The sequence below is a fragment of the Vitis riparia genome, chromosome 7 (assembly GCF_004353265.1).
Source record: "Vitis riparia cultivar Riparia Gloire de Montpellier isolate 1030 chromosome 7, EGFV_Vit.rip_1.0, whole genome shotgun sequence".
In the NCBI taxonomy this organism is placed as follows: Eukaryota; Viridiplantae; Streptophyta; class Magnoliopsida; order Vitales; family Vitaceae; genus Vitis; species Vitis riparia.
In genome coordinates, this window is record NC_048437.1 from 4,785,278 (window position 1) to 4,812,269 (window position 26,992).

Genomic DNA, 26,992 nt, shown 5'->3' on the forward strand with positions numbered 1-26,992 from the left:
TAAAATTAAAATACATTTAAATATGTCACTAATGTTACCATAGTAGATCTATTTTTTGTATTAGATATTTTTTAGAATTTGTTTAGCATGGGACAATTAACAAAAAAAAAAACATATCGTTAATATTTTTAATGGAGTTTGTACTCTTAATGATAACAATGAAATGATAACAATATAAAGATGATTTCCAACGTGTAGATGACAAAAATATAATATTTCCTATGTTTTTTCAACCAAAACTTCATTTTATTTGAAGGCAATAGTAGAAGATTGCAATTGGCTTTGACATCTTCCCTTTTGTCATCTCAATTTTCATGGGTTGAAGCTCTTGGTGCATATGAATATGGTAATAGGATTATCACTAATTGATAATCCATATCATATTTATGAAGAATGTCTCCTTAGGAAACGACACAGGAATTATTTTTCAATTCGAATATCCAAAAGAGCTAAACCTTTAGATTTGGTGCATGTGTATATGATTTGATGAGATAAAATCTCTTAATTGTAATAAATATATATTAACCTTCATAAATGATTTTATAAGAAAATTTTGGATTTATTTGTTAAAAAAAAAATATAAGGTTTTTAGCAAGCTTAAAGATTTCAAAATTCTTGTCAAAAGACAGAATAGTTGCAATATTAATATATTAGAATCTGATAATTATAGGAGGAGGATTTACCGTCAATGAATTTTATAATTATTATAAAAGTCAGGGCATTTGACAATAATTAACAATTAACTATACACCTCAATGAAACGATATAAACAAAAGGAAGAACATGACCCTAGTAGAGATGACAAGAAGCATGTTGAACGCCAAGACACTTCCAAAAGCTTTTTGGGAAAAAGCCATTGCATGTTGAAACCCAAAAGCATGTTAAGACAATTTGAAGGGAATATTTCAAGAAAGCCAAGGTCGGGGAGATTGCCCAATTGGGTCACCATAATGTGCTAAGGATGCATAACATGGTATAATTGTAGGCAATTTAACTGCCTTTCGAGATGCAAGGTCTGCAAGCTTTAGCATATTTTTTAAAAATAGTTGGTAATGGGAATAATTGATGCAATATTTATAATTATTTAATTTAGGTTATCGTATATGATGAATGTTTAATATTTTTGGCATGAAAACTATATAACAAAGTTGCTCATTTAGATTAGAAAAAAATAACAAAAAAAGTTTACATAATCATAATCTTTTATTTTTAGACTAGGCTAGCTAAAATAGCATAACAAATACATACGATGATGAGGACACTGATAGAGTGCATGAGATGAGCACACTGATAAAATGTATGACACAAATATATGACAATTAATAATGCTAACATCAACCAGATGTCGCTTCATTGTTTTATAATACCTTTCTGATAATAGCACGAGCTTTACACATGGCTTCCAATGGCTCTAATTTGGGCATGGTGATTCCTTTCCCTTCAGTCATGTCAACTTCCTTCTCGCTAACTCTCTCCCACTCATAACACTGAATCAATAACCCCAAAGTCAAACCTATCACTCGATTAGCCAGGCCAGCACCAGGGCAAGCCCTTCTTCCTAAGCCAAATGGCAATAGCTTGTACGCCTCACTTTCCTCATTTTCGAACCTCTCTGGCTTGAAACTTGTAGCATCTTTCCCCGACTTAGGGTCTCTGTGAATGGCCCAAGCATTGACCAATAATATTGTGCCTCTTGGTATATCAAATCCTCCTATTTGGCAATTGTCTGAAGAAATATGTGGTATCAAAAGTGGGGTTGCCGGAAACAATCTTAAGGTTTCAGAAATGATACTTCGAAGATATTGTAATTTAGGGAAGTCTGATTCTTCCATCAAACGATCTTTTCCAACATGAGTGTCCAATTCTGCTCTAGCTTTCTTCAGAACATCAGGATGATTGAGTAGAAGAGACAGCCCATTCTATTGTCGTCGCAGTAGTGTCAGTACCAGCAAAAATTAAGATCTGCGCAATGCAATATTTATAGATTTGAGAAAAATTAAACCACACGTCACACCAACACTAGTCTAAACACTTAAAAACAAAAAAAAAAATTGTGTGAAATTTCATACTCCGAATACTAGTTGCTTTGGATATTCTTCTATTTTTTGTTTTTGTTACAAATATTGAAAACGAAAAGTAGGACATCATTTCTTGTTGTTTTTTCACTCTTTATTTCCTCACACCTGCAAAATTTTGTTATCAATGAAAATAAAACTGAATATGCAGCGCTAAAAGAAAATTGCTTGATTTCCCAACTTTCATTGTTGGCTTGCCTCTCCTGCAGACTCAATGGCATATGAATCATTTATGGTCAGTGTGTTTTCTAAGAAGCGAACCAGCAAGCCCTTTTATGATTTCGTCTGTGTAATATTCTGGTTCTGATTTTTGCAGTGAAATCAGATGATCGATCATGCTGTTTTTATTCACTAGACCCTGGTCAGGACTTCTATGCTCGTTAATAAGACCTTGGAAGATCACGTCTTTCTCTCTATTGAGCTTCACCAACTTTTTCTCATAACCCCCAAAATCAACCCACCGCAGTAAAGGCAAAAAATCTCCTGGATTTGACGCCCCAGCCAGTTCAAAAATCCCTCTCACTATTTTCTGAAAATGCTTGGCTTCCTCACTATCCACATCTTCCCCATAGTACCTCTTTCCTGCAACCATTCTCATTAGAATATTACATGTTAGCTCTGTAAACATTGGTCTCAACTCTACCCTTGCAAAATTGTCCCTTGAATTCTGAGACAATCGGTGTAGTAAAATCTTGATTTCATCCCTGCGAATGCCTAGAAACATGTTGAGGCGATTTGAGAAGAAGATTTCCAGTGCGCTGAGGCGGCGGAGATTGCGCCAGTGTTTGCCATATGATGCTGAAGCAATAGTGGTGTAGTTGTAGCCTATGTACTTGCCGATCAGCCAGCGAGGCCGGTTGGCAAAAATGATGTCGTTCTTGGTGAAACATTCTTCAACAATGGATGGAGAGGATATGATAACAACAGGACTGGATCCGAAGCGAAGGGAAAAGATGGACCATATTTTTCAGAAAGATTCTGTAATTGCCAATGAATTGGTGGTTTAAGGAGGAGATGGAGGTGACCAGGAATCGGAATAGCAGGAGGGCTTGGTGGGAGGTGGGGATGTATTCTTCTTCTTTGGAGGAAGATATTGAAAGCAAACAAGAGAAAGAGAATTCATAGAGATGTGCTTAGCCATGTAATTTCCATGGTTGTGTTGATGACAAACATAAGAGAAAGATGGGTTCAGATCTGAAGGCTGTTAAGAGTCCTGATAAAGCCAAAATTTGTTTATGATATATCTTTGCTTAGGTGTTCTAGATTGTCAACATGCAAAAAAGCATATGTGGTTTTGTTTCGCTTCGTGATCCATGAAATTGTATTTTATTCATTTGTACCAATTATAAAAAGGAAGAATCCCAATTTTCCCTTTTTTTTCTTCATTTCTTTTTCTTTTTTCTTTTTGTGTAAATCTCAATGAGCAGTACTATTATCTTCTAGATCTTGCCCATCTTTTGTGAAGAATCTCAATGCCACCAACTGGTTATCAATGGCAGTGTAGGAGTGTAAGCAGTGGAGTTCAGCTCCTCTTCCATAAGCAGACTGGAGGAAGAGCTTTCTTAAATGATAGCATGACGACTTGGCTGCATAGTAGGTCCAATGCTGAAATGTTAAAATTCCTCTGAGGCCCACCAATAATAGAATACATCTGCCATTCCAATTTCTTTGAAATGAGACCTCATTGATGGGGTTTTTTTTATTATTTTAGTTGTATGGTAGGTTTGATATTTTAAGTTATGAGTGGAAAAAGATATGAGATGATAATGATCTCATAAATATAATACGAGGTAAAAAGAAATGTAAGGATGTATCGAACACATTCGATAGAATGAAGGATTTCTTTATTAAGGTGTAGATGAAAGTTGGAATTAATATATATGAGATGTTTCTAACCTAATAATTATATCTAATTTCTATCTGGGTAGAAGGTGAAAGTGGATATTTGAGATTAGATGGATGACACCACTGTTCTTTTTTTCTTTATTTTAACTATTAGGTTGCTGATGACAGAACCATATTAGTAGAACATTTATTTGTAAATGGGTGTAGGTTAAGATGTCACCTCATGCTATCAGATTTACAAAGACCGACGAAATCAGTAATCTTTTTCTACAATTTTTTTAATTAGGTTATTTTAACTTGGCATGATACTTCCAAAACTATACAAATTTTTAAGTTAGGTGTTTTTTTTTTTTTCCATTGATGTATACTTCTCGTTGTCTTGACAAGATTTGTCTTCTTTTTTTTTTTCGTTCCTTACACTGGAATATCCTATTTCACATAATCTTATTCAATCCTTCTTTTGAAAAAAAAAAAAAAAAATCCTTTAAATGCTATGTCATGAATAGTATCTACCCTTTTTTATGATTTGGGTTGGATGAAAGTCATGAACATCGGCCCATTACCAAATGTATAAAGTTACTAGTCGTTTGTTTTGATGATCACATATTAATTTTTTTAAAAAAAATCTTTAATTGATTGTTTTGATGATCCATGTTTAATTTGTATATTTAAAAAAAATCGTTATTATATCATTAATTAATTATGGTTATGTATAAAGTTGATATATTTTATTTATTGATTGGTGTCTGTTAGGGTTAGGGTTAGGGTTAGGGTTAGGTTTGTTATTTATGGGCATATTCTCACTCAACTTAGGCCCTTGATTATATGAGATAGGTGGGTTAGGTTACTCATTTTGGTCTTCCATGGGGTCTTTTGTGGTTGTTTATTGGTAATGATTATAGATATTAATTAAATGGTATGTCATCCTACACTTTTTTGGAGTGGTTACAGTTAATACTTTGTGTGTTTTATTGGCAAAAATATTACTTTTTCATAACCTTTTCTAAAAAAATTAATTTTGAAGCTTTTCTTAAAAATGTTATCTTAGGTCACTAGGGTTTAAAATTTTTTTTATATGAAAGGAAATGCAACCAATTTTTAACGGTATGCATCTTTTCATTATTTTTTTAAAACATTAATTTCTTTTTTTTGAAACACAAATCAAAGTTCATGGTTCCAGATAAAAATGGAATGATTCTTAAGCTTGAAGAATTTACTAATGTTCATATGAGGTTGAGGATACATAAACTAGTGTATAGTAAATAGGGATTTGGTGAGCCCTACATACTTCAAATTCTCAAAAGTCTAATATCACTCTTTGATGTATTTCTAACCATTAAAAACAAATGTTTTAGGGTTTTTCTAAAAAAAAAATTATATTTGAAATATATTTTCACTTCTTAAACTTGTTAATTAAATTTTGTTTGGGCTTAAAATCCTTTTTCAATTAGGAGAATTAAGTTAGTTTTTACACATGCCCCAATCTGACCTTGTTTTGGACACTCAAGTTGATTATGAAAAACTAAGTTATTTCTTTTTCTTTTTTTATTTAATCTAAGCTTCTTAATTACTCCATATTCTTGATTTGTTAAAAATTGATTCCCCAAGTAGGAGAAAAAAAATTATTTTTCCACTTACTTACCTATCCTGCAATCAGGGTCTATTTGTCTTATTTTAAAAATCATTCTTATGTGATTATAAAGTAGACATGTTGAATTAATTGTGTGAATTTTGGTAGAATTTTGTCATGCTTTTAAATAGGTTAATTATATTTGTTTTTATGTGTTATTGAAATATGCTCTATTTTTGACCGACTTGGTTATGATTTATTCTGGTATTAATTGGGGCATAGTTTGATGGTCAGGTCTTTTGAGTTGTAATCTAAACATATAATATATGTTATTCAATTTTTTTCATGATAAATATCTATATTTAAGTTTTTTTTTTTCAGATTTATTTTATCTGTTAACCCATTGTGCTATGTTGGTGAATGTTTGGAAAAGTGATGATGAATTTAATTTAATACGGAATAATTGGTGGTGAATTGAATTGATTTGACACTTGGGTGATGTTTTAGATACTTGGAGAATGATGTACATTTTTTTTTTCTTTTGATAAAATATCACTTCTAAGTTTTTTTTTTTTTGAATTTATTTTCTTTGTATCTCTATTTTTTTCAATAAAATTATTTCTTTAAAAGATGATTTCTTAAATAAATAAATAAAATCTTAAAACAAAAATCATCCTTGAGGAGACATTTTAGTTTTCCCTAAAAGATTAAAAAATACAATTATGCTGAAATAATTTCTTACAAAGACATTTCTTATTTTTAATCATATTTTAAACTAATAATATATATTTTTTTTAAAACACAATTTTTTCAAAAAAAAAAAATTCTAAAAAAAATGGAGAATTGTGTTTTGGGTTCATCTAGGCTCAAAAATTAACATTTGGTTCATATAACTTTCATAATTGATGGAAATGATATAAGATATTAAAAGACCAATATATCCTTCAAATTCTATATATTACCTTTTAAGAATATAAAATAGTGATGGACTAAAATACCTAATAATCTTTCACATAAGATTTTTTTGTCTTTATTGCACCACTATTCATGCAACCATAATAATTCTATTTTAACAATTTGGATTTTTTATTTTTTTTTAAAAATAATTGAAAATCAACATTATTTTCTATTTTAGATTATAAATAAAGAAAAAATTGTGTTCAAAAACTATTTTAAAAAATACTTTCTAAAAAAATGGTAATATGATTTATATTTTTAAAATTTTCTTTTTAAAAAAACATTTAATTAAAAAATGAAAACTATTTTTAAAAATAAAAATTGAAAACCTTGTTTAGTACTATTTTTTATATGAAAAAAAAAATTCATTCATTGATTATCCATTTTTATTTTTTTTCCATTAGTTATTTTAATAATAAAATATAAAAAATTTATTTATTTTCTTTATTTATTTTTTGCCTAATAGAAAATTTTAATATATCCATAATTAACAAAGTAATAAATCAATTGTGCACATTTTAATCTATTAAAATAAATTACTTTCTAATTTAAATAAATAAAATGAAATAAGTAAATAAATTTGGGGTTATTTCTATTTTTTAACATATACTATATCAATATTTTTTATGGTTAAATAAATTTTTTATTTTTTTTTCTTTAATTCCAAAAATAAAATGAAATAAATAAATAAATTTGGTATTTTCTAATTGATCTTATATTCATATTTCTTATGGTTAAATAAATTTGTTTATTCTTTTTTCTTTATTTCCAAAAATAAAAGGAAATAAATAAATAAACTTGGTTTAAATAATAGTTTTTAAGTAATTTCTTTGTCTTATTTTTAATTACATTTTGCATTGAAAATAAAATAAAATAATGTTTTATTTGTTTTAATTATTTTAAATGTCAAACTATTGGGAACATAATTTACACACTCATATGGATATAATTTATACATATATATATGAAATTTATATCATTATACAAGGTTATTACACTAATTGTACAAGGGGTCTACAAAACTGTACATTTTGAACAATTTTTTTTTCTCTTGTCATCTAAGGATTATGCATTCTCCAACCACAAATTCTTTTATCTCATGTACTTTATTTAACTTGCATATAACAATTCAAATACTTACCTTAATAATGATGTTTAGAGAAAAATTTTGTTTTTACGTTTTATATCATTTTTTAAATCAAACCATTGGAAACATAGTTCACACATCATATGTGGCACATAATGTATGCATATGGATGAAATTTGCACCAGGTTGTTATATTAACTGTACAAGGTAAATGTTCAATTGGATAAGGCAAATATTCTAACTGTACAAGACAAATGTTCTAACTATACAAGGGGTATACAAAGCTATCATCTGTGAAAGATTTTAATCAATTTTGGACAACTTTTTTTTTGTCTTGTGTCTCTAAGGATTGCACACTCTTAAGGTACACATTCCTCACACTCATCTTATGCACTTTATTTAACTCACATATGATAATTTGAATACTTATCCCATTAATGATGTTTGAGAAAAAAATTTGTTTTTCTATCTTCCACTATTTTTTGAAATAAACCAATGAAAACATAGTTAACCTACCTATGGTTACACATTGAGTAGAGGGTATATGGAATTTGAGTCACTGTACAAGTTATTGAAATAAAATATGCTCTGTCTCTGACCGACTTGCTTATGATTTATTCTGGTATTAATTGGGGAATAGTTTGATGATCAGGTCTTTTGGGTTGTAATCTAAACATATAATATATGTTATTCAATTTTTTTTTATGATAAAATTCTATATTTAAGTAATTTTTTCAGATTTATTTTATCTGTTGACCCACTGTGCTATGTTGGTGAATGTTTGGAAAAGGGATGATGAATTAATTTAATATGGAATAATTGGTGGTGAATTGAATTGATTTGACACTTGGGTTAAATTTTAGATACTTATTGCATCAATACAAGCAAAACAGCAGAGTACTAATACCAACTAAATATTGTTTTCTAGTTCAAGTGAACCTCGTTTATAATCTCACGTGCCTTACACATGGCTTCCAATGGCTGCAGTTTGGGCATGGTCAGCCCTTTCCCTTCAATGGTGTCAATAGCGGTGTTGCTAATCTTCTTCCAGTCATAGCACTGAATCAACGACCCCAAAGCCAAACCCACCACTCGCTGAGCTAGGCCAGCTCCAGGACAGGCTCTTCTTCCTATTCCAAATGGTACTAGTTTGTAATTCTCACGTTCTCCATTTTCAAACCTTTCAGGTTTGAAACTTGTAGGATCTTCCCACACCTGAGGGTCTCTGTGAAGGGCCCATACATTTACCAGTAATAATGTGCCTCGTGGTATATCAAAACCCCCTATTTGACAGTCATCTGAGGACATATGGGGCAGTAACAGAGGGGCCACAGGAAATACTCTCAAAGTCTCAGAAATGATACTTCGAAGGTACGGCAGTTTGGGAAGATCAGATTCTTCTATCAAGCGGTCCTTTCCAACGTGCATATCCAACTCTGCTTTAGCTTTCTCCAAAACATCCGGATGATTGAGGAGAAGGGTCATTGCCCATTCCATTGTTGCTGCTGAAGTGTCGGTTCCAGCAAGAATTAAGACCTGTATGGAAGAATTTGTGAGATGAAAAAAGAAGTAAAAGAAACCCACAAAAAACCAACATTATACACTTCAAAAACCAAGTTTCCCACTACAAGTATTAAACTGCACTTTTATTTTTGTTTTCTGTGAAATTTTAGAATAAACTTTGAAAATACAGCAGATACGAAAACAGCGCTTCACTCACCTGTACAAGCCCTTTAATAATGTCATCTGTGTAGTACTCTGGTTCTGTTTTTTGCAAGGATAACAGATGGTCGATCATAGAATTATTATCCACCGAACCCTTGCCATTACCACTTCTATGCTCATCAATCAAACCTTGCAAGATCGCCCTTGTCTCTCTCACGATCTTCTTTAGCTTCTTCTCATGATATCCGAGCCCAATCCATCGCAATATGGGCAAAAAATCTGCTGGATTTGATGATGCCCCAGCCAGTTTGAAAAGCTGGCTGATAATCTCCCGAAAACGTTTAGCCTCCGTATATTCCGCGTCTTCTCCGTAGTATCTCTTTCCTGCAACCATCCTCGTTATAATATTAAAGGTTAGCTCTGTAAGCATGGGTCTCATCTCTACCTTTGCAAAACCCTCCCTCGAATCTCGAGCCAGTCGGAGGAGTAGACGCTTGACTTCATCCCTGCGGATGCCTAGAAACATGTTGAGGCGATTGGAGGAGAAGATTTCCAGGGCGCTGAGGCGACGGAGGTTGCGCCAGTGGTCGCCGTATGATGCCGCCCCAATGGTGGTGTAGTTGTACCCCACGTACTTGCCGGACGCAAAGCGAGGGCGGTTGGCCAAGACGACGTCGTTCTTGGTGAAGCATTCTTCGACGGCGGAGGGAGAGGAAACGATGACCGCGAGCTGGGATCCGAATCGGAGGGAGAAGATTGGACCGTACTTTTGTGAAAGGACTTGTAGAGATCGATGAACCGGTTGTTTGAGGAGGTGGAGATGACCTATAATCGGAACTGCAGGCGGGCTGGGTGGGAGATTCCCATATCTTCGTCTTCTTGGGAAGAAGATTCCGAAAGCAAGCAAGAGGAAGACGAAGAGAAGAGAGAGCGATGTGTGAAGGGAAGACACATCCATGGCAGTGACGCTGAAGAAGTGAAAGGAAAGGCAGGCTTAGATACAACTGCATTCCCTGGTTGTTTATGCTTTATTTATAGAATGATCAACGAGGAAGAGGACAAAGTTTTTTACGTCACGTTTCAATTTTGATGATTTCATTGCTTACCTTAATAATATTTGAATTATCTACATTAATTCAAATATATTTTCTCTAATTATAACTCCAAAACCCAATTCACATTTATGTAAATATTCACTCAAATAAATTTTTTAAATTAATGTTAAAAATAAAAATTTATGATTTGATGTTGTTAAATACTATAATAGAAAATTTTAAAAATAATAAATTAACCCTTTAAATAAAAAATCAATACCCCAAATATGTGTCACATACAACCCAATAAGTATTTCATAAAACTTTACATAAAATATTTCTAACATTTCTTAGCAACCAAATATAATTTAAAACTTTAATTACTATATAATTGCTAATTATTTTATCATCATTAAATTTTTTGTTATTATAATGTAATCTGATATTTTGGGATATTTAAAAATATGTTAAATTACTTATTTTTTATTTCAAATATCTTTATGTTAATTATATAAAACAAGAAAAATAAATAATTAATATTTTTACAAAAATAAAGCTGATTTTTTTAGTATGTAATAATATTTTGAAATATCAATAAATAAATAAAAACAAGCTCAGTGTTTAAATCTTAAAACAATAAAATATTTATAATGATTAATTAATGAGATTAAGTTGTATTTAACCTTAAAGCAAATTATAGTACCAAAAAAATACAAAAACCACCCACTATCTCTCATCCGACTTCTTTGACTCCATCCTCCCTTTCTGCCTGCCTCAATTGTCCACGAATGAAATTATGAAAGGAAAGAAAAAACAGCTACTACGATTGGAGAAGGGGTCCAAAAAAAAAATGATGTCATGCATGAGGTTGACCTACGAATGATGTCAGGCACGACGCGAAATGTGGAAGAATTAAAAACTTCTTGTAATTCTTAATAATAAAAACCTTTCCACGCTCACAAACTCCAAAGTCCAAACACGTTGAATAATCTTTTAATTGTCTAATAATAAATTGTCTTCTTAAGAATCATACTATTTTCTAATAAGGGATTTTAATTGTTTTTGTTATTTATTGAAAATTTATTTGAGTTAAATATATTTTATTCTATCAACTTTTTAATTTATTTTATATTTTATTTCCTCACATTTAATATCATAAATTGATATTACAAAAGAACCAACCTTATAGTCTCATAAACTGATTTGGTATCATTTTTAAAACATTAAAATGAGTAAACGTCTCATTACTATATATCATGTTAGTTAGCTATTCAAAATGACTTAACTATAGTTGGCCAAGTGAATATTTTGAGTTAGAATCAACCAATAATGTTGAAATCGGTATAGTTTTAAATATTTGAGATTCATTGTATCCCATCATATGAGATTCATTGTATGCCATCATTTGACCTTGCTCTTAATACTATTTTATAGTTAATAATAGAGAGTTTTTTGTTTGCTTTGGTAATAATAAAGTAAGGGTTTTAGAAATCTTTGTCATCAAAAGAAAAAAATATGAAGAAAAAATAATATTGGTTATTTATATCTCTTAATTCATTTTCATGACCATTAATAAAGAGGAGATGAGAGAATAATGAGAACTTTAACACTTTTTTATTGTAAGGAATAAAGAAAAGAAAAAAAAAGTAAGATGAAAATAGTGAGAAATCCTTATGTTGGAGGAAAATAAAAAAGCAAAAGGGTATTTTTTTTCTATAAGGTTGTGTTTTATGTTTTTTTTTTTAAAATGAGTTATTTTTACAAATAGAGTTGTTATTTCAACCCCTTACCCAAATAATCTTAGTGGATTCTTTTCTCAAGTAATAATTTCCTACATGATTACTCTATTTTTAACATTTTTTTTAAGACATTTGTACGGTTGAGTAGAAAAAACTTGTCCATATTATTTTTTATTTACTTTTTATTTTTATTTTTTTTTAAATTATTAATAATAAGATTCATGTTTGACCACATTATTTTACATAATATTTTTAGACGGTGAAAAAATGAGTGAAGAGTCAAAACATATAGACAAAGGTGAAATGAGTTTTAGTTAAAGAAAGGTTAGGAAAGTTTGAAATTATGAAATTTAAAGTACATTTAGAAATGATTTCGATTAAAGCACTTTTATCTACAATATTTTATAAAAGTATTTTCGAAAAATCATGCATCAAGTTATTTTCCTTTAATCAATTCAAGTAATTTTTTAGACTGTTAAAAGAGAATTTGAAAAGTTTATCAAATACCTAATTTTGTATAGGATGCGTTTCCAAGTATGGGGACTACTTTTAACTCTCTCAAAATCAATCCCAAACCCATTGTTAGTTTCGCCTTATCTCTCTCTTTTTATATGTATAAACCACTAAATCAATAATCCAGGACCACAATGACAACCCATAACATTGTTTCAAATAGTCAATTGTATCCTTAAAAGTCTAAGTCTGAAGCGCCGCCACCATCAATGAGGCAATGGAGGCCGCCTCTTTTTTTATGATGGTGTGAGGAAGGCCTCTCCTCAAACCAAAGTGTTGCAAGTTGGTTGCATGGGAGCCCAAATGCTGAAAAAGAACTCATATAGTAAGAATGGTTGATATAATAGTCTTAACGATAATGGTAGTATTGAGTTTCTTTTTCAACTTCTGTCATTCTTGTTTAATCTTGCTCCTATTACATTCATTCGCTAAAATTGCAACATATGTAAACCACAATCCTCTGTTTCGTAGGTTGAAATAGTCATATGGATGTTTTGAAGTAGCTCACACCAGGTTTACGTTAAGATTACTATAAGACTTGCTTAATATATTGAGTATATGTTATATACCTATCAAAAAAAAAAAATATATATTGAGTATATGTTATTCAATTTTTACTGATGCAAGTAGGCTTTGAGAAAGAATTAAGATCTGCATACAATATTTGTAGCTTTGAGAAAAATTAACCCACATGTGACACCGACATTAATATAAATACTCAAAAAAAAAAAAATGGAAATTTCATACTCCAAATACTAGTTGCGTTTGATATACCATTTTTTTTTTCACTCTGTAATTCCTCACATCTGCAAAATTGTATTGTCAAAGAAAATAAAACTGAATATGCAGCATTCAAATATCTTGAAAGAAAATTGCTTGATTTCCCAACTTTTGTTGGCTTGCCTCTCCTGCATGCTTAATGGCATATGACCTAATTTTTTTTAACAAAAATAGAACCATTTATGCTGATCAGTGTCTTTTCTAAGAAGCAAACTGGCCAATTTAGGTTTGAATAGCATTATTCTTTTGGCAAAAGTGGTATATCTTAAAGAGAATCAGTTTGCCTGCAATACTGAAGTTACCAATGAATGCCCCTTTTATGATTTCATCAGCTGTGTAATATTCTGGTTCTGATTTTTGCATTGAAAGCAGATGATTGATCATACTGTTTCTATTCACAAGGGCCCGACTAGGACTTCGATGCTCATCAATAAGACCTCGGAAGATCGCCTCTTTCTTTGTTTTGATCTTCACCAACTTCTTCTCCTAACCCCCAAAGTCAACCCACCGTAGTAAAGGAAAAAAACTCTCCTGGATTCGATACCCAGCCAATTCAAAAACCCATCTCATTACTTCATGAAGGTGCTTGGCTTCCTCAAAATCCACATCTTCCCCATAGTACCGCTTTCCTGCAACCATTCTCATTATAATATTACATGTTAGCTCTGTAAACATTAGTCTCAACTCTACCCTTGCAAAATTATCCCTTGAATTCTGAGACAATCGATGTAGTAAAATCTTGATTTCATCCCTGCGGGTGCCTATAAACATGTTGAGGCGATTTGGAGAGAAGATTTCCATTGCGCTTAGGCGGCGGAGATTGCGCCAGTGTTCGCCATATGGTGCTGAAGTAACGATGGTGTTGTTGTAGCCTATGTACTTGCCAAACAAAAAGATGGGCCGGTTGGCAAAAATGATGTCGTTCTTGGTGAAACATTCTTCAACAGTGGACGGAGAGGATATGATAACAACAGGACTGGATCCGAAGCGAAGGGAGAAGATAGGACCATATTTTTTAGAAAGATTCTGTAATTGCCGATGAATTGGTGGTTTAAGGAGGAGATGGAGGTGACCAGGAATCGGAATAGCAGGCGGGCTTGGTGGGAGGTGGGGATGTATTCTTCTTCTTTGGAGGAAGATATTGAAAGCAAACAAGAGAAAGAGAATTCATAGAGATGTGCTTAGCCATGTAATTTCCATGGTTGTGTTGATGACAAACATAAGAGAAAGATGGGTTCAGATCTGAAGGCTGTTAAGAGTCCTGATAAAGCCAAAATTTGTTTATGATATATCTTTGCTTAGGTGTTCTAGATTGTCAACATGCAAAAAAGCATCTGTGGTTTTGTTTCGCTTCGTGACTCATGAAATTATATTTTATTAATTTGTACCAATTATAAAAATGAAGAATCCCAATTTTCTCTTTTTTATCTTCATTTCTTTTTCCTTTTTCTTTTTGGGTAAATCTCAATGAGCAGTACTATTATCTTCTAGATCTTGCCCATCTTTTGTGAAGAATCTCAATGCCACAAACTGGCTATCAATGGCAGTGTAGGCAGTGGAGTGCAGCTCCTCTTCCATAACGCAGACTGCAGGAAGAGCTTTCTTAAATGATAGCATGACGACTTGGCTGCATAGGAGGCCCAATGCTGAAATGTTAAAATTCCTCTGAGGCCCACCAATAATAGAATATATCTGCCATTCCAATTTGTTTGAAATGAGACCTCATTGATGGGGTTGTTTATTATTTTAGTTGTATGGTAGGTTTGATATTTTAAGTTATTAGTGGAAAAAGATATGAGATGAAGATAATGATCTCATAAATATAATACGAAGTAGAAAGAAATGTAAGGATGTATCGAAGACATTCGATAGAATGAAGGATTTCTTTATTAAGGTATAGATGAAAGTTGGAATCAATATATATATGAGATGTTTCTAACCTAATAATTATATCTAATTTCTATCTTCATAGAAGGCGAAAGATGATATTATAATCATATTTGAAATTAGGTGGATGACACCATTGTTCTTTTTCTCTTTATTTTAACTATTAGGTTACTAATGACAGAGCCAATATTAGTAGAACATTTATTTGTAAATGGGTGTAGGTCAAGATGTCAGCTCATGCTATCAGATTTACAAAGATAGACGAAATCAGCACTCTCTATTTACAATTTTTTTTTAATTAGGTTATTTTAACTTGGCATGATACTGCCAAAACTATACAAACTTTTAAGTTGGGTGTTAATTTTTATTTTTTCCATTGATGTATACTTCTCATTGTCTTGACAAGATTCGTCTTCTTTTTTTCCACTCCTTACACTGGAATGTCCTATTTCACGAAATCTTATTTGATCATTCTTTTGAAAAAAAGAAATCCTTTAAATGCTATGTCATGAATGGTATCTACCCTTTTTTTTTATTTGGGTTGGATGAAAGTCATGGACATCATCCCATTACCAAATGTATAAAGTTATTAGTTGTTTGTTTTGATGATCACTCATTGATGGAGTTTTTTATTATTTTAGTTGTATGGTAGGTTTGATATTTTAAGTTATAACAGAAAAAGATATGAGATGAAGATAATGATCTCATAAATACAATATGGGGTATAAAGAAATGTAAGGATGTATTAAAGACATTTAATAGAATGAAGGATTTCTTTATTCAAGGTGTAGATGAAAGTTGGAATTAATATATATGAGATGTTTCTAACCTAATAATTATATCTAATTTCTATCTCGGTAGAAGGCGAAAGTGAATATCATTATTATATTTGAAATTAGGTGAATGACACCATTGTTCTTTTTTTCTTTATTTTAACTCTTAGGTTGCTGATGACAGAGTCAATGTTAGTAGAACATTTATTTGTTAATGGCTGTAGGTCAAGATGCCAACTCATGCTATCAGATTTACAAAGATCGACAAAATTAGCACTCTCTATCTACAATTTTTTTTTTTTTAATATTAGTTTATTTTAACTTGGCATGATACTGTCCAAAATTATACAAATTTTTAAGTTGGGTATTAATTTTTTTTTTTTCATTAATGTATACTTCTCGTTGTCTTGACAAGATTTGTCTTCTTCTTTTTTTTTGTTCCTTACACTAAGTATCCTATTTCACGGAAACTTATTCGATCCTTCTTTTGAAAAAAAAAAAAAAAATCCTTTAAATGCTATGTCATGAATAGTATCTACCCTCTTTTATAATTTGGGTTGGATGAAAGTCATGGACATCGGCCCATTACCAAATGTATAAAGTTATTAGTAGTTTGTTTTGATGATCACATATTAATTTATTTTTTAAAAATCTTTAATCGATTGTTTTGATGATCCATGTTTAATTTGTATATTTAAAAAAAATCGTTAATTGATTATCAATTTAAACATTTTTTATAATAACATGTTTGATATCATTTATTAATTATGGTTATGTATAAAGTTGATATATTTTATTTATTGATTGGTGTCTGTTAGGGTTAGGGTTAGGTTTGTTATTTATGGGCATATTTTCACTCAATTTAGGCCCTGATTATATAAGATAGGTGGGTTAGGTTACTCATTTTGGTCTTCCATTGGGTCCTTTTGTGGTTGTTTATTGGTAATGATTATAGATATTAATTAAATTGTATGTCATCCTACACTTTTTTGGAGTGGTTACCGTTAATACTTTGTGTGTTTTATTGGCAAAAATATTACTTTTTCATAACCTTTTCTAAAAAAAATTAATTTTTAAACTTTTCTTAAAAATATTATCTTGGGTCACTAGGGTTTAAAATTTTTTTAATATGAAAGGAAATGCAACCATTTTTAACGGTATGCATCTTTTCATTATTTTTTTTTAAAATAATTTCTTTTTTTCGAAACACTAATCAAAGTTCATGGTTCCAAATAAAAATGGAATAATCCTTAAGCTTGATGAACTTACTAATGTTCATGAGGTTGATGATACATAAATTAAATTAGTGTATAGTAAATAGGGATTTGGTGAGCCCTACATACTTTAAATTCTCAAAAGTCTAATGTCACTGTTTGATATATTTCTAAAATGGTTTTAGGGTTTTTCTAAACAAATTTCTATATTTGAAATATATTTTCACTTCTTAAACTTGTTAATTAAACTTTGTTTGGGCTTAAAATCATTTTTCAATTAGGAGAACTAAGTTAATTTTTACACATGCCCCAATCTGCCCTTGTTTTGGACACTCGAGTTGATTGTGAAAAACTAAGTTATTTCTTTTTCTTTTCTTTTCTTTTCTTTATATATTTTTTATTTAATCTAAGCTTCTTAATTACTTTATATTCTTGATTTGTTAAAAATTGATTCCCGAAGTAGGAGAAAAAAATTATATTTCCACTTACTTACCTATCCTGCAATCAGGGTCTATTTGTCTTATTTTAAAAATCATTTTTATGTGATTATAAAATAGACATGTTGAATTAATTGTGTGAATTTTGGTAGAATTTTATCATGCTTTTAAATAGGTTAATTATATTTGTTTTTATGTGTTATTGAAATATGCTCTGTTTCTGACCGACTTGGTTATGATTTATTCTGGTATTAATTGGGGCATAGTTTGATGGTCGGGTCTTTTGGGTTGTAATCTAAACATATAATATATGTTATTCAATTTTTTTCATGATAAATTTCTATATTTAAGTTTTTTTTTTCAGATTTATTTTATCTGTTAACCCATTGTGTTATGTTGGTGAATGTTTGGAAAAGTGATGATGAATTTAATTTAATACGGAATAATTGGTGGTGAATTGAATTGATTTGACACTGGATGATGTTTTATATACTTGGAGAATGATGTACATTTTTTTTTGTTTTGATAAAATATCACTTCTAAGTTTTTTTTTTTTTTCAATTTATTTTGTTTGTATCTCTATTTTTTTTTAAATAAAATTGTTTCTTTAAAAGATGATTTCTTAAATAAATAAATAAAAATCTTAAAACAAAAATCATCCTTGAGGAGACGATTTTAGTTTTCCCTAAAAGATTAAAAAATACAATTATGCTGAAATAATTTCTTACAAAGACATTTCTTATTTTTAATCATATTTTAAACTAATAATATATATATTTTTTTAAATACGATTTTTTCAAAAAAAAATAATAATTCTAAAAAAAAAGGAGAATTGTGTTTTGGGTTCATCTAGGCTCAAAAATTAACATTTGGTTCATCTAACTTCCATAATTGATGGAAATAATATAAGATATTAAAAGACCAATATATCCTTCAAATTTCTATATATTACCTTTTAAGGATATAAATAGTGATGGACTAAAATACACAATAACCTTTTACATAAGTTTTTTTTGTCTTTATTGCACCACTATTCGTGCAACCATAATGATTCTATTTTAACAATTTGGATTTTTCATTTTTTTGTATAAATAATTGAAAATCAACATTATTTTCTATTTTAGATTACAAATAAAGAAAAAATTGAGTTCAAAAACTATTTTAAAAAATATTTTCTAAAAAAATGGTAATATGATTTATATTTTTTAAATTTTCTTTTTAAAAAAACATTTAATTAAAAATGAAAACTATTTTTAAAAATAAAAATTGAAAACCTTGTTTAGTACTATTTTTTATATGAAAAAAAAAATCATTCATTGATTATCCATTTTTATTTTTTTCCATTAGTTATTTTAATAATAAAATATAAAAAATATAGTATGTTTACAATTAAACAAAGAAATTAATCAATTATGTGTTTTTTGTGGGACTATCTTTTAGATGAAAAATAATTAAATAACTAAATTGTATATATTTATTACTCTTTTTAATTTTATTTTCTTTATTTATTTTTTGCCTAATAGAAATTTTTAATATATCCATAATTAACAAAGTAATAAATCAATTGTGCACATTTTAATCTATTGAAATAAATTACTTTCTAATTTAAATAAATAAAATGAAATAAGCAAATAAATTTGGGGTTATTTCTATTTTTTTAACATATATTATATCAATATTTTTTATGGCTAAATAAATTTTTTATTTTTTTTCTTTAATTCCAAAAATAAAATGAAATAAATAAATAAATTTAGTATTTTCTAACTGATCTTATATTCATATTTCTTATGGTTAAATAAATTTGTTTATTCTTTTTTCTTTATTTCCAAAAATAAAAGGAAATAAATAAATAAACTTGGCTTAAATAATAGTTTTTAAGTAATTTCTTTGTCTTATTTTTAATTACATTTTGCATTGAAAATAAAATAAAATAATGTTTTATTTGTTTTAATTATTTTAAATGCCAAACTATTGGAAACATAATTTATATATATATATGTGTGTGTGTGTGTGTGTGTGTGTGTGTGTGTGTGTGTGTGTGTGTGTGTGTGTGGTGTGTGTGTGTGTGTGTGTGTGTGTGTGTGTGTGTGTGTGTGTGTGAGAAATTTATATCATTATACAAGGTTATTACACTAATTGTACAAGGGGTGTACAAAATTGTATATTTTGAACAATTTTTTTTTTCTTGTCATCTATGGATTATACGTTCTCCTACCACAAATTCTTTTATCTCATGTACTTTATTTAACTTGCATATAACAATTAAAATACTTACCTTAATAATGATGTTTAGAGAAAAATTTTGTTTTTACGTTTTATATCATTTTTTAAATCAAACCATTGGAAACATGGTTCACACATCATATGTGACACATAATGTATGCATATGGATGAAATTTGCACCATTGTACAAGGGTGTTGTATTAACTGTACAAGGTAAATGTTCAATTGGATAAGGCAAATATTCTAACTGTACAAGACAAATGTTCTAACTATACAAGGGGTATACAAGGCTATCATTTGTGAAAGATTTTAATCAATTTTGGACAACTTTTTTTTTGTCTTGTGTCTCTAAGGATTGCACACTCTTAAGGTACACATTTCTCTATTACACACACATCTTATGCACTTTATTTAACTCACATATGATAATTTGAATACTTATCTCATTAATGATGTTTGAGAGAAAATTTTGTTTTTCCATCTTCCACTATTTTTTGAAATAAACCAATGAAAACATGGTTAACCTACCTATGGTTACACATTGAGTAGAGGGTATATGGAATTTGAGTCACTGTACAAGGTATTTACACTAAGTGTACATGACAAATATACTAACTATACAAGGGTGTATAAGACTATTATTTGTGAAGGATTTTAAGTTATTCTGAAAATTTTGTTTGTTTATTTCCCCTAACCGAGGATAAATGACATTCCTTACACATATTGGTTAAGCATACATTCATCGCATGCACTTTATATAACTTGTATATGATCATTTGAATATGTACCTCACTTATGATGATTGTAAAACAAAATTATACAACAATTTTTCTTTTTTAAAAAAAACCAAACTAATGTAAACATGGTTAACTGGCCTATTGTCAGATATTCATGAGATGATGTATGAAATTTGAGTTATTGTATAAGGGTATTACACTAACTGTACAAGACAAATTTACTAATTGTACAAGGGTGTACAATACTACTTTTTGTTAAAGATTTCAAGTGATTTTGAAAAACTTTCCAATTTTTTTCTACTCAAAGATTTTTTCCCTAGTCAAATTCTCTCACTTAAGAATTGTTTCGAATTTTATTTTTAAATATCATCATCAAAATTTTGTAATTGCATATTTTGTTTTTATAGTTTTAGCAATGTTCTTTCTTTCCACTATTTTTATTTTTTTTGTGAAATTTTATCCAAATGAATCTATATTTAAAATTATAATCATATTTATCAAAATTTTTACTAAGATTATCTTTAATTCTTTTAATATATTTATACTCACTTATTTAGAAAATGAAAAACTAATTTTTTTTTTTTTGTAAACATATTCTATTACCTTTCAAGTAAAAAATTAGATAAGTTTCAAAGTCAATAAAAAAAATTAAATACCGCTTTCAATAAGATAAAATTTTATATAATATATTTTATTTGAAATTTAATTTCTAAAGTTTAACTAAAAAATTGTATTGACAATTTTTTTGTTGTGAATCAAAATACTCTGCATTAATCTATTTAGATAAGAAAAAATATTAATATAATATTAGAATTTCATATGTTAGTTATTTTTTTCAATAAATTTATCTTTTAAAAATTTTTAAAATAAAAACATTAAAAATTAAAAAGCTAAAAGGATATATATATATATATATATATATATATATATATATATATATATATATATATATATAAAGTGAAGTGATAGTCAATTTTTAAAAATTTTAAAATATGATTAATGTAGAAAATATAAAAATAATTAAAAATAAGAGAAAAATATAAATGAAGGGGTAATATAAATTTAAAATAAAAAATGAAAATTAAACTAAAAGATAAATACAAAAAGATAAAAAATATTTGGATGAAAAATCCCAAAATTTTTATCATGACTTATAATAAGAGAAAAAATATTCAATATCTTTAAAAATGAAAAACAAAAAAACATTATTGCTTTTTATTTGACATAAAATAGAAATATAGATTGGAAGAAAAAGAAAAAAGAAAAAAGTTAGAAATGAGTAATACTTAATATGGAATAGAAAAGGGAAAAAAAACACAAAAAATTGAAATTCACACTCACTTGTGTTTATATAAGGGTTAAGGGTATTTTAGGGATTAATGAAAGACAATATCCTTCATCTTAATTTTCATACTTTGTTGGGGTCTTGGGCTTAAATATGCATGATATATGGACCAAATGTTAATTTTTGGGCCCAATTAGGCCTAAAACACAATTCTCCCAAAATGTAGTAATGCTAATATGGTTTGAGACTATATTTTTATAACAATAAAATTATTTAAAATATATGTATTATAAAATTATTCAATTTTATGTACTAGATTCAATATATAAATAATTATAATTAATTATTGTGGATATATTATTTATAAATAATAATATTATCAATTAATTGACTTGCATATAATATTCTAAATAATAATATTTATAAAAAATATAATTATTTTGATCATGGATATATTGAAAATTAGATATTCGCAGTCTCATGCGTCTATAAGTACTTAATTTATAAAATTTAAATTGTTTTCAAAACATTTTAGATATCATTTAAATATATTTTTATTGTTATTCTAATAATAAAGTTCAGGGGAATATTTTGATTTAGAACTAACCAACAATGTTAAAATCAGCATGATTTAAATACATGAGATTCATTATTTACCATTCTTTGACCTTGTCATGTCCTCACTTAACACTATTTCATAGTTAATAGTGGTGGGTTTTTTACTTAGTTGAGAAATAGTAAAGAGTTCTAAAATTCTTTTTCATGGAAGAAAAAGAAAAAAAATATATGGAGAAAAAATAATGTTGGTTATTCATACCTCTTAACTCATTTTCATGACCAATAATAAATTTGATCCTCCTATCCAACGGGCATAGGCAATTATACCAAAACGTAAATCTTTTATCTTTTTTATTTTCTTTATTTTTCAAAATGCATTTGGGTGTTGTGATTTTTTCAACAAGTGGTATTAGGGTTGTAGTGTGAAAACCATAGAAAAATTATTTTAAAGATGATGTTTGGTATAAAATATGATAGTAAGTCATTTGATGGAAAAAAATCATTTCAGTATTTGGCAAAATATGGTTATAGATATTTTGGTGCAACAAAGACTTTTTAAAGCGTTACAAGATAAGAAACCGAAGAGCATGGTGAATGAACAATGGGAAGAATTAAAGCAAAAGCAGTAAATGCTATTTGTTTAAGTCTAACTCTTCAACTAAAATATAGTGTTTTAAATGAAAGATCTCCTTATGATTTATGGCAAAAATGAGAAAAAACTTATATTTTAAAATCTTTAACAAATAGATTATATTTGAAGAAGTAATTATATGAGTTCAAAATGGATGAAAGAACAAATCTTAACTATCATATAAATAAATTTAAGAATTGCATAACTCGTTTATTGAGAATAAAAGTTAAGATTAAAGATGAAGATAAAATTATTATTTTATTGACAGCCCTGCCAAAATCACATGAGACAGGTGGCTACACTTTCAATAAGAAAGACAGTAATCGATTATGAATGAGGTGTAAACAATTCTTTTTAATACAAAAAATATTAAGCAATCAGAGATATTCAAAAGTTTATCAAACACCTATTTTTTTTTAGGGAAAGTTATGTTTATATGCTTCCATATGAAAAATATATGGTTTTTGAAACCCATATAACTCAAATATGGGTTTTGTCTAGTAATAAAAAAATTATTATAGATTTCATGCATTATTTACCGTTTACATTTTAATTTCCGAAATTACCCTCAAAATATTATTATTATTATTTTTTGCTTTTTTTTTTTTTTTTTCCTCCCTGAGTTTCAGTATCTGCCGCCGCCGCCGCTCCCCCGTTCATTTTCCGGGAACCATGCAAACCAAAAAAATTGCTTTTTTTTTTTTTTGGCTCCCGTGTTTTCTGGATCTCCCCCCGCATTCTTTTTCACCCTCGTTTGATTTCCGAGAAAATCCATACAAAAACCCCCAAGGAAAACCAAAAAAATTGCATTTTTTTTCTCCATGAGTTCTCTGGATTTGTCGTCGCCGCCTGCTCCCGTGTTTTCAACTGTCGCCGCCGCCCCCCCGCCCCCCCGCATTCGTTTTCCGGGAACCATGCAAACAAAAAAAAATTGCTTTTTTTTTTTGCTCCAGTGTTTTCAACTGCCGCCGCCCCAACCCTCCGCCCCCTGGCATTCGTTTTCCGGGATGGTTGCAAACCAAAAATTGCTTTTTTTTTTTGCTCCCGTGTTTTCTGGATCTGCCGCTGTCGTCCCCCACCCCCCTGCAATCGTTTTCTGCCGCCGCCCCGCCCCACCCCCCGTTCGTTCTCCGGGAAAATTCATCCTCGTTTGCTTTCCGAGAAAATTCATGCAAAACCCCCAAGGAAAACCAAAAAAATTGTTTTTTTTTGCTCCCCGTGTTTTTTGGATCTGCTGTGCGCCCCCAAGAGAAAAAAAAAATTTTCCGGTGGGGAGACCCTTAACCCCTAAGAGAAAGAAAAAAAAAATTTCCGGCAGGAGACTTTAAGGGTAATTTCGGAAATTAAAATACAAACAGTAAATAATGCATGAATCCTATAATATTTTTCTTATTACCAACCAAAACCCATATTTCAGTTATATGGGTTTCCAAAACCATATATTTTTTGTATGGAAGCCTGTAAGCACAACTTTCCCCTTTTTTTATAGGAAATGTATCAAACAGCCAAGTCTGTCCTTGAAAGTCTAAGCCTGAAGCGCCGCCACCCTCAATGAGGCAGTGGAGGCGGCCTGTTTAACACAGATTCTGATAAATTGATTTTAGTAGCGGTGAGGGTAATCGAGAAAATTAAGAAAACTAAGAAATCTGCTTATTGCATATAATACATATTTATAACGGGGACGATACTCGAAATGCATCAGAGAATGCTTATTGCATCAATACAAGCAAAACAGCAGAGTACTAATACCAACTAAATATTGTTTTCTAGTTCAAGTGAACCTCGTTTATAATCTCACGTGCCTTACACATGGCTTCCAATGGCTGCAGTTTGGGCATGGTCAGCCCTTTCCCTTCAATGGTGTCAATAGCGGTGTTGCTAATCTTCTTCCAGTCATAGCACTGAATCAACGACCCCAAAGCCAAACCCACCACTCGCTGAGCTAGGCCAGCTCCAGGACAGGCTCTTCTTCCTATTCCAAATGGTACTAGTTTGTAATTCTCACGTTCTCCATTTTCAAACCTCTCAGGTTTGAAACTTGTAGGATCTTCCCACACCTGAGGGTCTCTGTGAAGGGCCCATACATTTACCAGTAATAATGTGCCTCGTGGTATATCAAAACCCCCTATTTGACAGTCATCTGAGGACATATGGGGCAGTAACAGAGGGGCCACAGGAAATACCCTCAAAGTCTCAGAAATGATACTTTGAAGGTACCGTAGTTTGGGAAGATCAGATTCTTCTATCAAGCGGTCCTTTCCAACGTGCATATCCAACTCTGCTTTAGCTTTCTCCAAAACATCCGGATGATTGAGGAGAAGGGTCATTGCCCATTCCATTGTCGCTGCTGAAGTGTCGGTTCCAGCAAGAATTAAGACCTGTATGGAAGAATTTGTGAGATGAAAAAAGAAGTAAAAAAAACCCACAAAAAACCAACATTATACACTTCAAAAACCAAGTTTCCCACTACAAGTATTAAACTGCACTTTTATTTTTGTTTTCTGTGAAATTTTAGAATAAACTTTGAAAATACAGCAGATACGAAAACAGCGTTTCACTCACCTGTACAAGCCCTTTAATAATGTCATCTGTGTAGTACTCTGGTTCTGTTTTTTGCAAGGATAACAAATGGTCGATCATAGAATTATTATCCACCGAACCCTTGCCATTACCACTTCTATGCTCATCAATCAAACCTTGCAAGATCGCCCTTGTCTCTCTCGCGATCTTCTTTAGCTTCTTCTCATGATATCCGAGCCCAATCCATCGCAATATGGGCAAAAAATCTGCTGGATTTGATGATGCCCCAGCCAGTTTGAAAAGCTGGCTGATAATCTCCCGAAAACGTTTAGCCTCCGTATATTCCGCGTCTTCTCCGTAGTATCTCTTTCCTGCAACCATCCTCGTTATAATATTAAAGGTTAGCTCTGTAAGCATGGGTCTCATCTCTACCTTTGCAAAACCCTCCCTCGAATCTCGAGCCAGTCGGAGGAGTAGACGCTTGACTTCATCCCTGCGGATGCCTAGAAACATGTTGAGGCGATTGGAGGAGAAGATTTCCAGGGCGCTGAGGCGACGGAGGTTGCGCCAGTGGTCGCCGTATGATGCCGCCCCAATGGTGGTGTAGTTGTACCCCACGTACTTGCCGGACGCAAAGCGAGGGCGGTTGGCCAAGACGACGTCGTTCTTGGTGAAGCATTCTTCGACGGCGGAGGGAGAGGAAACGATGACCGCGAGCTGGGATCCGAATCGGAGGGAGAAGATTGGACCGTACTTTTGTGAAAGGAGTTGTAGAGATCGATGAACCGGTTGTTTGAGGAGGTGGAGATGACCTATAATCGGAACTGCAGGCGGGCTGGGTGGGAGATTCCCATATCTTCGTCTTCTTGGGAAGAAGATTCCGAAAGCAAGCAAGAGGAAGACGAAGAGAAGAGAGAGCGATGTGTGAAGGGAAGACACATCCATGGCAGTGACGCTGAAGAAGTGAAAGGAAAGGCAGGCTTAGATACAACTGCATTCCCTGGTTGTTTATGCTTTATTTATAGAATGATCAACGAGGAAGAGGACAAAGTTTTTTACGTCACGTTTCAATTTTGATGATTTCATTGCTTACCTTAATAATATTTGAATTATCTACATTAATTCAAATATATTTTCTCTAATTATAACTCCAAAACCCAATTCACATTTATGTAAATATTCACTCAAATAAATTTTTTAAATTAATGTTAAAAATAAAAATTTATGATTTGATGTTGTTAAATACTATAATAGAAAATTTTAAAAATAATAAATTAACCATTTAAATAAAAAATCAACACCCCAAATATGTGTCACATACAACTCAATAAGTATTTCATAAAACTTTACATAAAATATTTCTAACATTTCTTAGCAACTAAATATAATTTAAAACTTTAATTACTATATAATTACTAATTATTTTATCATCGTTAAATTTTTTGTTATTATAATGTAATCT

At 30.2% G+C, this 26,992-nt stretch overlaps 2 protein-coding genes and 2 pseudogenes across 3 annotated transcripts; all 4 read right to left on the reverse strand.

The window, feature by feature from the left end:
• Positions 1-1,334: 1,334 nt before the first annotated feature.
• Positions 1,335-3,301, reverse strand: LOC117917268 (annotated as a pseudogene).
• Positions 3,302-8,334: 5,033 nt separating this feature from the next.
• On the reverse strand, positions 8,335-26,532 carry LOC117919083 (cytochrome P450 81Q32-like). 2 transcript variants are annotated; one of them, XM_034836133.1, is made up of 3 exons: positions 25,573-26,532; positions 24,767-25,388; positions 8,335-8,448 (listed from the first exon to the last, which is right to left on the reverse strand). In XM_034836133.1, the coding sequence occupies exons 1-2, from the start codon at positions 26,473-26,475 to the stop codon at positions 24,777-24,779; spliced, it is 1,515 nt and encodes a 504-aa protein (XP_034692024.1). In that variant the 5' UTR covers positions 26,476-26,532; the 3' UTR covers positions 8,335-8,448; positions 24,767-24,776. The 2 variants fall into 2 exon arrangements, with proteins under 2 accessions (XP_034692024.1, XP_034692023.1); XM_034836132.1 differs by lacking the exon at positions 8,335-8,448 and having other exon boundaries at positions 24,639-25,388.
• On the reverse strand, positions 8,382-10,213 carry LOC117919082 (cytochrome P450 81Q32-like). Its single transcript, XM_034836131.1, has 2 exons — positions 9,255-10,213; positions 8,382-9,070 (listed from the first exon to the last, which is right to left on the reverse strand). Exons 1-2 carry the CDS (start codon positions 10,155-10,157, stop codon positions 8,459-8,461), a joined length of 1,515 nt encoding a protein of 504 aa, XP_034692022.1. The 5' UTR covers positions 10,158-10,213; the 3' UTR covers positions 8,382-8,458.
• LOC117917269 lies at positions 13,280-14,432 on the reverse strand (annotated as a pseudogene).
• Positions 26,533-26,992: the final 460 nt, after the last annotated feature.

Excerpts from the sequence above, each read along its gene's own strand:
- LOC117919082 (XM_034836131.1), bottom strand. The coding sequence starts at position 10,157 with ATGGATGTGTCTTCCCTTCACACATCGCTCTCTCTTCTCTTCGTCTTC. Across the intron at positions 9,071-9,254 it reads TTATTAAAGGGCTTGTACAG|GTCTTAATTCTTGCTGGAAC; the intron begins GTGAGTGAAGCG and ends TCTTCCATACAG.
- LOC117919083 (XM_034836133.1), bottom strand. The coding sequence starts at position 26,475 with ATGGATGTGTCTTCCCTTCACACATCGCTCTCTCTTCTCTTCGTCTTC. Across the intron at positions 25,389-25,572 it reads TTATTAAAGGGCTTGTACAG|GTCTTAATTCTTGCTGGAAC; the intron begins GTGAGTGAAACG and ends TCTTCCATACAG.